General features: G+C 48.1%; 1 protein-coding gene across 3 annotated transcripts in view; it reads right to left on the bottom strand.

Annotated features, from left to right (window-relative positions):
• The window catches only part of KIF4A (kinesin family member 4A), a 93753-nt gene extending 87053 nt beyond the window's left edge, over positions 1–6700 (bottom strand). Inside the window, exons 1-3 of one of the 3 annotated variants that reach the window (XM_073556128.1) lie at positions 6555–6700; positions 3485–3618; positions 3292–3406 (exon numbers count right to left, since the gene is read on the bottom strand). In XM_073556128.1, the coding sequence (XP_073412229.1) occupies positions 3292–3406; positions 3485–3601 (232 nt within the window). In that variant the 5' untranslated portion in view covers positions 3602–3618; positions 6555–6700. Of the gene's footprint in view, positions 1–3291; positions 3407–3484; positions 3619–6269; positions 6470–6554 lie in introns of those variants that run through there. The other 2 variants (XM_073556126.1, XM_073556127.1) reach the window with 2 other exon arrangements.
• Between the last annotated feature and the right edge of the window lie 6311 nt (positions 6701–13011).

Genomic DNA, 13011 nt, shown 5'->3' with positions numbered 1-13011 from the left:
TCCTTGGAAATTGCACATATGTGATAGCCCAGAAAAGCTCCCTTTATATTGTCCACTAGAAGGGACCTTGAATACTGAGCCCAGAAAATGAGCTTAAATAGCAAAAAAAATCCTAGCATTCACACTGAATCAAAATACATTAGGATTCATGGATCAAAGAGAGGGGCCACTTCCAGGACCTCAAAATATCATTTAGCAGTTTAAAGCACCTCTATCCCTCTCAAGTGAGATGGGATAATGTACAACCTGTATATTGAAGAATGGCTGGTTAAAGTGCCTGAAATAAGCCTAAGGGCATGATGGTAGAAGTGGAGCGCAGTGGAGAAAAGCAAGGGCAGAAGAGAGCTCTCTTCTGCCCTTGCCCTTTTAAATGTTTTTAAAGTGTTTTTTCCGCAGTGTTGTGAAATTTTGTCGTATAATAAAGGTCATATATTTTTTATGATATTGGGTGATCCCTTGTTTGTGCATGCTCTTTTCTCTATTGTGTTCAATTGGCTGTTATGAATGGGTCACCGAAGGGGGAAAAAACCTAAACATGCTAAGCCCAGAAAAACCAGAGTGGTTGGTAACTATGCAGATTCCTGATCTTACCACACAACTAGCAGTAGCCATGGAGCATGACTACAATGTTCCTAGACGCCTCGTCACGGCCGGAGAACTAGATAAGCCTAAGGCTATGTGCACACGTTGCGGATTCCGCTGCGGTTTTTTCCGCGCGGAAACGCAGGTAAAACCGCAGGTAAAGTGACCTGCGGTTTTGCTGCGTTTTGGCCTGCGGTTTCACACCTCTACTATGTTAAAGGTGTGAAACCGCAGCAGAATCCGCAGAAATAATTGACATGCTGCGGAAAAAAACCCACAGCAAAACCGCGCGGAAAAAAATGCAGCGTGAGCACTGCCTTTTTGAAAACCCATAGGCTAACATGGTAAAGTACCATGTCTGCGGAACAGCTGCGGTTCCGCAGGGCCAAAACCACAGCGTGTGCACAGCCTAAAGCAAGAAAAGGGAAAACTAACTGTCCCAGTGCAGACCCCAAAGGAATAGATAGCCCCCACACATGTATTGACGGTGAAATAAGATGAAAACACAAACACAGGTAGGAAAATAGGCTGAGCAAACGATGGGGCCCAAACTAACTAGACAGGAAAGGAAAGGGAAGACACTGTCTGCAACCTGCAAAAAACCCTACAAAAATAATGTCCAACACTTCTGATAGCAAAATTAACCCTGAAGTCACTAGTCTTCTCCCACTATATCAGCATTCTGAAATATTCTGAGACAGAGCAAAAAGAGGCCAATCTAATAAGGGACAAAAAGCAAATTGGCAAATACAGATAACTAAGAGTGGAAATTCAGCACAGCCCAGCCGGGGCTGGTTGACCACACAAAAAACTGAATAGACCAAGAAAATCAAGTGTGAACATTAGCAGAAAAACTTAGCTTCAGATGACTGGAACAGAGCTGAAAACCAAGAGCTGACAAGCCAGAAGGAATCACCAGCAACTGAATAGGGCGTCGGCTGTCTTAAATCCAATCTGAGACTCCTGAGATCCAATCGTCATCCTCATTCTCAGGTGGCAGATCTCCACCGATCAAATCAGCCTCACTAGCTCCCATCACCACTAGAGGGAGTCTGGAAGGAGAACTCACAACTGGTGAACCAGAGAATGAACTCACAACAGTTGGCTGTTTAGCATGCATTAGGTGATCCCTAACAGTGGTGGCCTCCTACATCCTTACTTACCACAGAGAGAAAAACAATTTTCCAAAAATCAACAGTTTTTGGCTGATAGAACGCTGACAATCGAATTGGGATTTAAACCTTCAAATGGAAGCGCCTTCTGGATCTTCAACTAAAAGTACGTACATGTGGTGGAATTTCTGGGAGAGGAACACTATCTGCCACAGTACATCTGATGGGCAGCATGCCAGAGAAGGGATCGCCTTCACTTATAAACAATATCTAGAGGTCTGCCCAATCTACACAACCTGCTCCGGTGAGCAAAATTCATTTCTACTCACTTCAATATTATACAGTTCGATAGCGCTCCATCTCCCCCCCCCCCCCCCCCATCTTCTTTCCCAGAATTTATATAAGAAATCTAGATTGTGAGCCCCAGTGGGGACAGAGATAATGTCCGCAAAGTGCTGAGATATTAACGGCGCTGTATAACTGAATAATAATTATGTATATGTAAACCATCCTCACATGTACTGACCCTGGAAGTAATTAAATAACAGATGAATGAGGTGCCAATAAAAGACTACCTGTAATGTCGGCACATTTCTGCATCATTTGATGGTCACAAGTTCTGGCCCCACCGCAGGTTTTATGGCTTGGACTAACATTATCACAGGGATCTAAGCAGCTGCGGCTTCGGTACACGCACAACCAGGTCAGGACTGACGGCTGTGTGAGTCAATTGTAGGGTATTCAAGAATTATAGTGCTCAGTCCTGCAAAATAGGAATTATTATGCATTGCTTATATAGCGCCATCATGCTGCAGTGCTTTACAGACATCACCGTCCCCATTGGGGCTCACAATCGAAATTCCCCATCAGTAAGTCTTTGGAGTGTGGAAGGAAACGCACGGGGGGTAAAAACTCCTTGGTGGGATTTGAACTTAGGACCCCATTGCTGTAAAGCAACACTGAGCCACCGTGCTGCCCTTGAACGTTCCTTCAAAGGTTGGACATTTAAGTAGAGAAGCTCGCTTTATTACCAGGCAGAAAATGGTGAATAAAATCACAGCAGATCAGTTTATGGCCCCAGTCCGGAGCCTTCGTCAGGGAGTTACCAGATAAATTTGCCATTACTCAACTGATCATTTTCTGCTTACGAACAAAAAAAAAACAAAACCTTCTTTGCTATTAATGCACAACCCTGAAAGGAGCGCTCACGCCTATCTGGGCACTCTCAATGCTCATTTTTACCCTACAATTCATTCTAACTTGCAGCCAACGAGGAATGACCGGTGTAGGAAGAGCAGCAGGAGACCACACACCTAAGACCAGGTGAGATCGGAGGCGAGCTACCACCAATTTTACACCACCATCATTACCGTTCTGTAACTGACATAGACCAAGCCCTGTACTGTTAGATTTAGAGACCGTTCATGTCTGAATGAGGCCCAAGAAGGTCTCAGAGTTCACGAAAAGATAATCCTTGCATGTGTAACCAGTAAGAAAACATCAAAGTGTTCACTGAGGGCTGATACATTAGTGACCTGCCGGCCAGTCCTAGGTCACCCCGTCTTCACCCCAGCACTTCCCTTGCTCTTAGACTTACCTTTAAACAGGCCTTGTATGAGTGGCGACACCGAGACGTTATACACCTCCTCCTGCTCGGCTGACGGATCGAACACAAAATCGTACGTGAAGGATTTTTCATTACCAACAATCACCTGCACATTAGAAATGGTGTCAGAATGTGCATGGAACGACATCCGACAGGATGGACGGACATTGTGGTATTCACCCACCTGAGGTTCCCCGGGCACAAAGGTAAGGCACGTCTTACAGCCTTCATTGATCTCCTTCTGTACCAGGGGACGGCACCTTAGCGCTACTCGTACTGGAATACCCTCATCCTTTCCCATGTTGCAACCAAACAAGCCTAGAAGAGGGAACAAAAACCAGGGGTCATGACATAGTGACCTCAGCCATAGGTGTGCACATGATGGTGGTACGGGGAACTTGACTTTTCAAATGTCACTTTAATGACAGGACAAAGTGGTAACACTGAGCCCAGACACAACAAGGAACAGCAACGCTCAATGGAGGGCAGGAGATCCTTCTACCAGCTGATCCTAGGGTGGTCCAGGGATGCCCACACACACACACTCAGGGACAGAGCTCTCATAGGACCAGAGTCCCCTCACACTTACAATGGAGTAATACAGTGTTCACATCAAAGATGCCAGACTGTGGCGAGTGAGATCTGTAACCACAAAGCACCATGAGGAGTGGTGGGCTCTTCATCAGGAGTACACGCACTCATCTAAATACATATTTGTATTGTGGCCCCAATCAAGATCCTGACTGCAACTTGTGTCCAAAGCTACAGTACCAGATATTCCATGCTGCCATTACTGAAGCTCAGAGGCCCCATGGCTACAATGCAGACATGGAAACGTGGCCTCAGGACAGCCGTGTGAACCTCCTGCTGCCTAAATGTAAGCAGCCACCTAATGCTCTCCTAAGCAATGCCAGGAGCCTGTGCCACCTGGGATGGGCATGGCCAGAAGACCATGCTCCATATTACAATATTACAGGGAGGTCTGTAGCCCATGGAGCAGTTAGGCTGGGTTCACATTGCGCAAGGTGCCATCCGTTTAACGGATCCGTTACTATGCGGCACTAACCCAATGTAACGGATCCATTAACACACCTATTAGCATCTATTATGGCAACGCATCCTAACATGTCCAAACCGGCATGCGTTAGCGATGGTCCGCTATTTTGTGACGCACCTTCGAACACGGTCTAATGCACAGCGAACGGATTAATTCACTGTGCATAGACCTCTATTGCTATCACCATGCTACCATTCGTGAGCGCAATCGGTCAAAAAAAAGACAAAAAGGATATCAGCGTTAGTGCATCTGTTTAACGCATACGTTAAATGGATGGCACTAACGCTATGTGAACCTAGCCTTAGGACATCAGACATACAGGGAGGACAGCGGGATAGAGAGGTTACAAAGCATGAGAGACACCAGAGAACATCACATGTGCAATACAGATAGAACAATGGCGGGTTCTAGAGCAGGTGATCCAGGCTGCCCGCACTGGGGTGGTTCAGGAGTTTTCACAAGTGCGTCATGCAAGTTATAAACAGCAGATATCCATGTAAATGACTAAGGCTGGAGTCACACATAGCGACTTACCAGCGATCCCGACAACGATATCAACGTGTCAGGATCGCTGGTGAGCTGTCAAACAGACAGCTTCACCAGCGATCAGCACAGCGACGTCGAGCGCCCGGCATTGCTGTGTTCGTTAGTGCTGATGCCATGGATCCATGTAAAAAATAGAATTAAAATAAAAAATATTGTTATTCTCACCTTCCGACGTCTTGCGCAGCCATCCCACCTCTCTCCACGCTCCCGGTCCCAGTGATCCTTTGTGAGAATTACTGCGATGACGTCCGTTCTCGCGGTCATTCTCGCAAAGGATTACTGGGCTCGGAGCGTGGAGAGAGGTGGGATGGCTGCGCAAGACGTCGGAAGGTGAGAATAACAATATTTTTTTTTATTATTTTACACCTGATCGCTGGTCTCCCGCTGTCACACGCAGCGATGCGTGCTGGCCAGCAGGAGATCAGCGTCGAAAAAAAATGTCCAGAGGTTTCTTGCAGCGATCAGCGATACCGGCAGGGGGGCCGGTCGCTGATCGCTGTCACACACAGCGATCTCGCTGGTGAGATCGCTGTTATGTCACAAAAGTTGTGACTCAGCAGCGATCTCGCTACCGAGATCGCTATGTGTGACTGGGCCTTTAGTGCTGCTCTGAGGTTGTGGGGTAGGGGTCACTGGCAGAAGCTTGGTGCAACTAATACCGCACATATAATACCGGGACGGCGTCACACATCAGTTCATACATCACATATAGCACTATGGGGGGCGCCATCATGTTGTTAGCACATTGTACCGATGTCTGCAGATGGACATGGCACAGGAATGGTCACATCCGAATGTGAGATCAGAGACCACAACACAGTGTCGCCACACTCTGCCGAGCACCGTCCCGTCACGGCTGACCAATGCCCTGCAGAATAATAACGCTGCTAAACGTAAACGACTGGCACCAGAGCGCAATGGCTGGCGCACACATATATACACACACACACATGGCACCAGGGAGGGCTGGCACACATATATACACTATATATATATATACACACATATATATACACACATGGCACCAGGGAGGGCTGGCGCACACATATATACACACACACACATGGCACCAGGGAGGGCTGGCACACATATATACACTATATATATATATACACACATATATATACACACACGGCACCAGGGAGGGCTGGCACACACATATATACACACACACACATGGCACCAGGGAGCAATGGCTGGCACACATAACACACACACACACACGGCGCCAGGGTGGGCTGGCACACAGACAGAATTCGCTACATAACAATGATATCGGTTATGTCTCCGCGCTTGCTCCGGTTCCCGGGATGTACGGGGAGGCGGCGGCCACGTCCGAGACCTGGGGATCCAGCACAGCACGTACCCGGGAGCGCCCGTCCTCTCTCTCACCCGAGCCTGAATCTCCCGCCTGCTGCTGTCCTCTCGGCCCTGCCGCTGTGCTCCCGTTGTACGCAGCCAGATCCTTTCCCTACAACCGCCAAGTAATTCAAATTCACAATGTCTCAAACCGAACGCACCAATCAGTGCGCACGTATGTCACCAGCCGCCCAGCACGCGCACGCAGCGCTGACTATTTATCCGCCATCTTTGTTAGGGTAACGTGCCCAGAAGGTGGCTATGATTAAACACCAAGAAAAAAAAAAATCACCTGACACCAATGTCGACTTCTGGGAATGATTCGCTGTGCGCGTACAATAGAGGAATCGGCAAAACAGTCGCTCCGGATTTTATGATCGATTTAATCAGCGCGTTCCCAAAGCTCTTCACAGAACACTACGCATGCGCAATATTTAAAGCCAGTGAGCAGTATATACCCCTATCAGCGGTGGTGCGCATGCGCTCTGTGCGGGCGGTGAGCGGTGCTCTGGGTGTGGGTGGGCCCTAGTGTCTGGTCCCGGACGGTAGTGATGGGTAAAATGCGTTTTTTTGGTGAGCCGGCTCTTTTGGATCGGCACACCAAAAAGAGCCGGCTCTTTTGGCTCCGAAAACGGCTCTTCATTTCCTATTACCTTTGGCTTTAAATTTGAAGCCAAATTCTGGTATGTGTTAACCCATGATTGTATACCTTTTAGTAAAAATCTACACATGTGCCAATTTATGACATAAAACAGAATAGTTTCCAGAATAACCAGATTTTATATTTGCTGTAAAAACTTTAACAAACACAAAATGAACATGCAAAATAGCAACAAGATCCTAATTATCAGTGCCACATTTTAAAGCTACCTTCACACTTCGCAAGTTCGCTGTGGGCTGTCTGCTGCAAACAGTCTGCAGCAAAACTGCAGTGTCACATGTCGCATCTGCATCCAGGCGGATTTAGATAAGGAATTTGTGCCGTTGTGGGTCGGGCGGTGACAGCACGGAGCTGTGCGATCGGTCCCCGGAGGCCAATCACGGAGTTCTGTGCGCATGTCATGCGTGCGCACAGAACTGCCTGTCGCATCTCCGGCCCCGCCCCCTGAGGCAGGGGCATAAGAGAAAATGCAGCGCTGGAGCCGGGAAAGGTAAGAATTGAGCCTACCCCTTTAAACCTGATAATTTCCAAAATAACAGCGTGTGTGTTAACTTAAAAACAATCACAAGAGGGCAAGGAATGCTTGTCACAGATTGGAGGGGGGCGGGGCTGTGAGTCAGTGCTATGTGCGGCAGCAGGAGGAGCATGCATTCTTTCTCAGTCTCCTGGATAAGATCAGAGTGACTACTGCCGGGAGGGGCGGGGCAAGAGGGGACTGACTGTGGAACGTGAACTGGCAAAGAGCCATTTAAATTTCAATTGGCTCCCTGCCAGGAGCCGGCTCATATGATTCACTATAAAGAGCCGGCTCTTAGAGCCGGCTCCTTCGGGAGCTACCCATCACTACCGGACGGTGTCACACTCTGTCGGCTGTGGTCAGGAGTGATGGCGTCTATCCTTCCTGCTGCGGCCAATGATCATTTTTTTCTCTTATTTTTTACTTCTTCTTCCAGGACCCAGAACTTTTCTATTTTTCTGCTGACATTTGTTTTGTGGGGGACGAGCTGCAGAGTGGAATGATTCGTCCATTATACCATATAGTGTACTGGAAAATGGGGGAATAAGCTCCAAGGGCGGCGGCGTGACGTAGGAGGCTGCGGCGTGATGGAGGCTGAGGCGTGACGTAGGAAGCTGAGGCGTGAGGTAGGAGGCTGCGGCGTGATGGAGGCTGAGACGTGACGTAGGAGGCTGCAGCGTGACAGAGGCTGAGAGGCTGCGGCGTGATGGAGGCTGAGGCGTGAGGTAGGAAGCTGAGGCGTGAGGTAGGAGGCTGCGGCGTGATGGAGGCTGAGACGTGACGTAGGAGGCTGAGACGTGACGGAGGCTGCGGCGTGATGGAGGCTGAGGCGTGACGTAGGAGGCTGCGGCGTGATGGAGGCTGAGACGTGACGTAGGAGGCTGCGGCGTGATGGAGGCTGAGGCGTGACGTAGGAGGATGCAGCGTGATGGAGGCTGCGGCGTGACGGAGGAGGCTGAGTCGTGACGTAGGAGGCTGCGGCGTGATGGAGGCTGAGGCGTGACGTAGGAGGATGCAGCGTGATGGAGGCTGCGGCGTGACGGAGGAGGCTGAGGCGTGACAGGCTGAGAGGCTGCGGCGTGACGGAGGAGGCTGAGGCGTGACGTAGGAGGCTGCGGCGTGATGGAGGCTGAGGCGTGACGTAGGAAGCTGAGTCGTGACGTCTGAGGCGTGACGTAGGAAGCTGAGGCGTGACGTAGGAGGCTGCAGCGTGACGTAGGCTGAGAGGCTGAGGCGTGACGTAGGAGGCTGAGGCGTGACGTAGGAGGCTGCGGCGTGACGTAGGAGGCTGAGGTGCGATGGAGGCTGAGTCGTGACATAGGAGGCTGCGGCGTGACGTAGGAAGCTGAGGCGTGACGTAGGAGGCTGCGGCGTGACGGAGGCTGAGAGGCTGAGGCGTGACGTAGGAGGCTGAGGCGTGACGTAGGAGGCTGAGGCGTGACGTAGGAGGCTGAGGCGTGACGTAGGAAGCTGAGGCGTGACGTAGGAAGCTGAGGCGTGACGTAGGAGGCTGCGGCGTGACGTAGGCTGAGAGGCTGCGGCGTGACGTAGGAGGCTGAGGCGTGACGTAGGAGGCTGCGGCGCGATGGAGGCTGAGTCGTGACGTAGGAGGCTGCGGTGTGACTGAGGAGGCTGAAGCATGACGTGGGAGGCTGCTGCCACAGCAATGATTGTTGGTGTATTGCGTTTTGGCCATGCACTAAGATGATGGGATAATGGTTGAACATGACAAATTCAGGCTTGTAGGAAATGATAGAATTGGTTCCTGTCTCTGCTTTTAATTGCGCCTGCAGCTGTGACTGCTGTATGTATGTGGGGCCTCGAGCCTGTGATCGTTCACTGCTTGTACTACAGACTTCAGTGCTGCAGCATCTAGTACAACTCCTCTCCTATGAAGCCCATACGTGCCCTCCTGGCCCCCCCATCAGCACCCTGGATATCCACAATGATGGAATAGTGAAGGCTGCAGACAATCCGTGGCTGCATCCAACCTGTGGTGAAGAGATCCGTCTTGTGGTTCTTGTGTAATTAGTGTTAGAAGTTTTCAGTTAGTGATATGCCCGTGCTCTGCGTCGGAACTGTAGATCTCTGCACCTTCAGTGACCCGCCTCCTATTTTAAATACTGCAATTGTGCAGTTAATAGTGTGGTCATTAAAGAAAAAAAACGTAGCTTCAGTAAAATGGCGGAGGCGCATGAGCGTTCGCAACTATCACTTCCCAATAGACACTACTGTGCATGTGCCATTTTGCTGGAAAGCAATGCTCCTAATCAGATGAGAACATTGCTTGCCCGATAGACGCTACTGCGCTTGGGTCAGCACCATTTTGCGAGAGTTAAGTTTTTTTTTAACCCCTTAACGACCGCCGATACGCCTTTTAACGGCGGTAATTAAGGGTACTTAAACCACAGCGCCGTTAATTCACGGCGCTGTGATTTAAGTGAATAGCGCCCCCCAGTGTCGGATTTTCTCCGGGGTCTCGGCTGCCAGGGGTAGCCGAGACCCCAGAGAACATGAATCGGTCGGCTTTTACCGACCCCCGCTTTTGCGATCGCCGTTATTAACCCTATAACGGCGACCGCAAAAAAAAAAAAGCCGCGATTTTACATTTAATTTCTCTTTTCTCTGATGTGATCGCACATCAGAGGATAGAGAAATAGGGTCCCCGGTCCCCTCCCGGTACCTCTCCCTTGTCGTCCGTCCCCTCCCGGTGGTCCCGCGCCCGCCGGCGTCATCCGATGGGCGCCGCCATCTTGAAAATGGCGGGCGCATGCGCAGTGCGCCCGCCGGGAATCTGCTGGCTCCGGCTGGCAGATTCCATTCATTATTTTGATCACTATGATAAACGATCATAGTGATCAAAATAATAAAAATAGTACATAACCCCCCCGTTTATCACCCCCTTATATAGGCGCACACAATGAAATAAAAAAAATATATATTTTTTCAGTTTTCCATAAGGGTTAGGGTTAGGCTAGGGTTAGGCTAGGGTTAGGCTAGGGTTAGGGTTAGGCTAGGGTTAGGCTAGGGTTAGGGTTAGGCTAGGGTAAGGGTTAGGGTTGGGCTAGGGTTAAGGGCTAGGGTTAAGGGTTTGGGTTGGGCTAGGGTTAGGGCAAACTAGGATTAGGGTTGGGATTAGGGTTAGGGGTGTGTTGGGGTTAGGGTTGGAGCAAGAATTGAGGGGTTTCCACTATTTACCAACTTTGGGGGTCTAAAAATTGGGGTCTAAAAAATCACTTTTGTGGAAATAAAAAAGACTTTTTATTTTCACGGCTCTGCGTTTATAAACTTCTGTGACGCGCTTGGGGGTTCAAAGTGCTCACCACACATCTAGATAAGTTCCTTAGGGGGTCTAATTTCCAAAATGGGGTCACTTGTGGGGGGTTTCCACTGTTTAGGCCCATCAGGGGCTCTGCAAATGCAACATGATGCCCGCAGACCATTCCATCAAAGTCTGCTTTCCAAAATGGCACTCCTTCCCTTCCGAGCTCTCCCATGCGCCCAAACAGTGGTTCCCCCCACATATGGGGTATCAGTGTACTCAGGACAAATCGCATAATAACTGTGGGGGTATGATTTCTCCTGTTACCCTTGTAAAAATAAAAATTTGGGCGCGAAAAGATCATTTTTGTGGAAAAAAAATGGATTTCTTATTTTCACGGCTCTACGTTATAAACTTCTGTGAAGCACTTGAAGGTTCAAAGTGCTCACCACACATCTAGATAAGTTCCTTCATGGGTCTAGTTTCCAAAATGGAGTCACTTGTTGGGAGTTTCCACTGTTTAGGCCCATCAGGGGCTCTGCAAACGCAACATGATGCCCGCAGACCATTCCATCAAAGTCTACATTCCAAAATGGCACTCCTTCCCTTCCAAGCTCTCCCATGCACCCAAACAGTGGTTCCTCCCCACATATGGGGTATCAGCGTACTCAGGACAAATCGCATAATAACTGTGGGGGTATGATTTCTCCTGTTACCCTTGTAAAAATAAAAATTTGGGGGTGAAAAGATCATTTTTGTGGAAAAAAAAATGGATTTCTTATTTTCACGGCTCTACGTTATAAACTTCTGTGAAGCACTTGAAGGTTCAAAGTGCTCACCACACATCTAGATAAGTTCCTTCATGGGTCTAGTTTCCAAAATGGAGTCACTTGTTGGGGGTTTCCACTGTTTAGGCCCATCAGGGGCTCTGCAAACGCAACATGATGCCCGCAGACCATTCCATCAAAGTCTGCATTCCAAAATGGCACTCCTTCCCTTCCAAGCTCTCCCATGCACCCAAACAGTGGTTCCTCCCCACACATGGGGTATCAGCGTACTCAGGACAAATCGCATAATAACTGTGGGGGTATGATTTCTCCTGTTACCCTTGTAAAAATAAAAATTTGGGGGCGAAAAGATCATTTTTGTGGAAAAAAAAATGGATTTCTTATTTTCACGGCTCTACGTTATAAACTTCTGTGAAGCACTTGAAGGTTCAAAGTGCTCACCACACATCTAGATAAGTTCCTTAATGGGTCTAGTTTCCAAAATGGGGTCACGTGTTGGAGTTTTCCACTGTTTAGGCACATTAAGGGCTCTCCGAACGCAACATGGCATCCGATCTTAATTCCAGCCAATTCTGCGTTGAAAAAGTCAAACGGTGCTCCATCCCTTGCGAGCTCTGCCGCGTGCTGAAAAAGGGGTTTACCCCCACATATGGGGTATCGGCGTATTCAGGAGAAATTGTACAACAAATTTTGTGGTTGATTTTCTCTTTTAACACTTGTGAAAATAAAAAAAATTGGTTCTGAAGTAATTTTTTTCCAAAAAAAAGTTAAATGTTAATTTTTTCCATCCACATTGCTTTCGTTCCTGTGAAGCACTTAAAGGGTTAATAAACTTCTTGAATGTGGTTTTGAGCACCTTGAGGGGTCTAGTTTTTAGAATGGTGCCACTTTTGGGTATTTTCTGTCATGTACACCCCTCAAAATGACTTTAAATATGATGTGGTCCCTAAAAAAAAATGGCTTTGTAAATTTTGTTGTAAAAATGAGAAATCGCTGGTCAACTTTCAACCCTTATAACTTCCTAACAAAAAAAAATTTTGCATCCAAAATTGTGCTGATGTAAAGTAGACATGTGGGAAATGTTATTTATTAAGAAATTTATGTGACACATCTCTCTGATTTAAGGGCATAAAAGTTTTAAAATTGCAAAATTTTAAAATTTTTTGCCATATTTCTGTTTTTTTCATAAATAAACACAAGACTTATCGAAGAAATTTTACCACTAACATGAGGTACAATATGTCACGAAAAAACAATCTCAGAATCAGCAGGATCCATTAAAGCGTTCCAGAGTTATAACCTCATAAAGGGACAGTGGTCAGAATTGTAAAAATTGGCCTGGTCATTAAGCTGCAAACTGGCTCTGTCGCTAAGGGGTTAAAGATCACATTAACTGCACAAGTGTAGTATTTGTCATTTAAGTCGAAATGATGGCGATGAGGCCAGAGCACAAAATAAAGTCTCCCCACAGGCCACCCTGGAACACGAGCCTCTCATTAAGTGAAAACTTGTAACACTGAT

This window comes from Dendrobates tinctorius, unplaced genomic scaffold (assembly GCF_039654945.1).
Source record: "Dendrobates tinctorius isolate UK_male_01 unplaced genomic scaffold, ASM3965494v1 ptg000231l, whole genome shotgun sequence".
In the NCBI taxonomy this organism is placed as follows: Eukaryota; Metazoa; Chordata; class Amphibia; order Anura; family Dendrobatidae; genus Dendrobates; species Dendrobates tinctorius.
The sequence above is the reverse complement of the archived record's forward strand: the minus strand, read 5'-3'. Positions and strand labels throughout refer to the sequence as shown.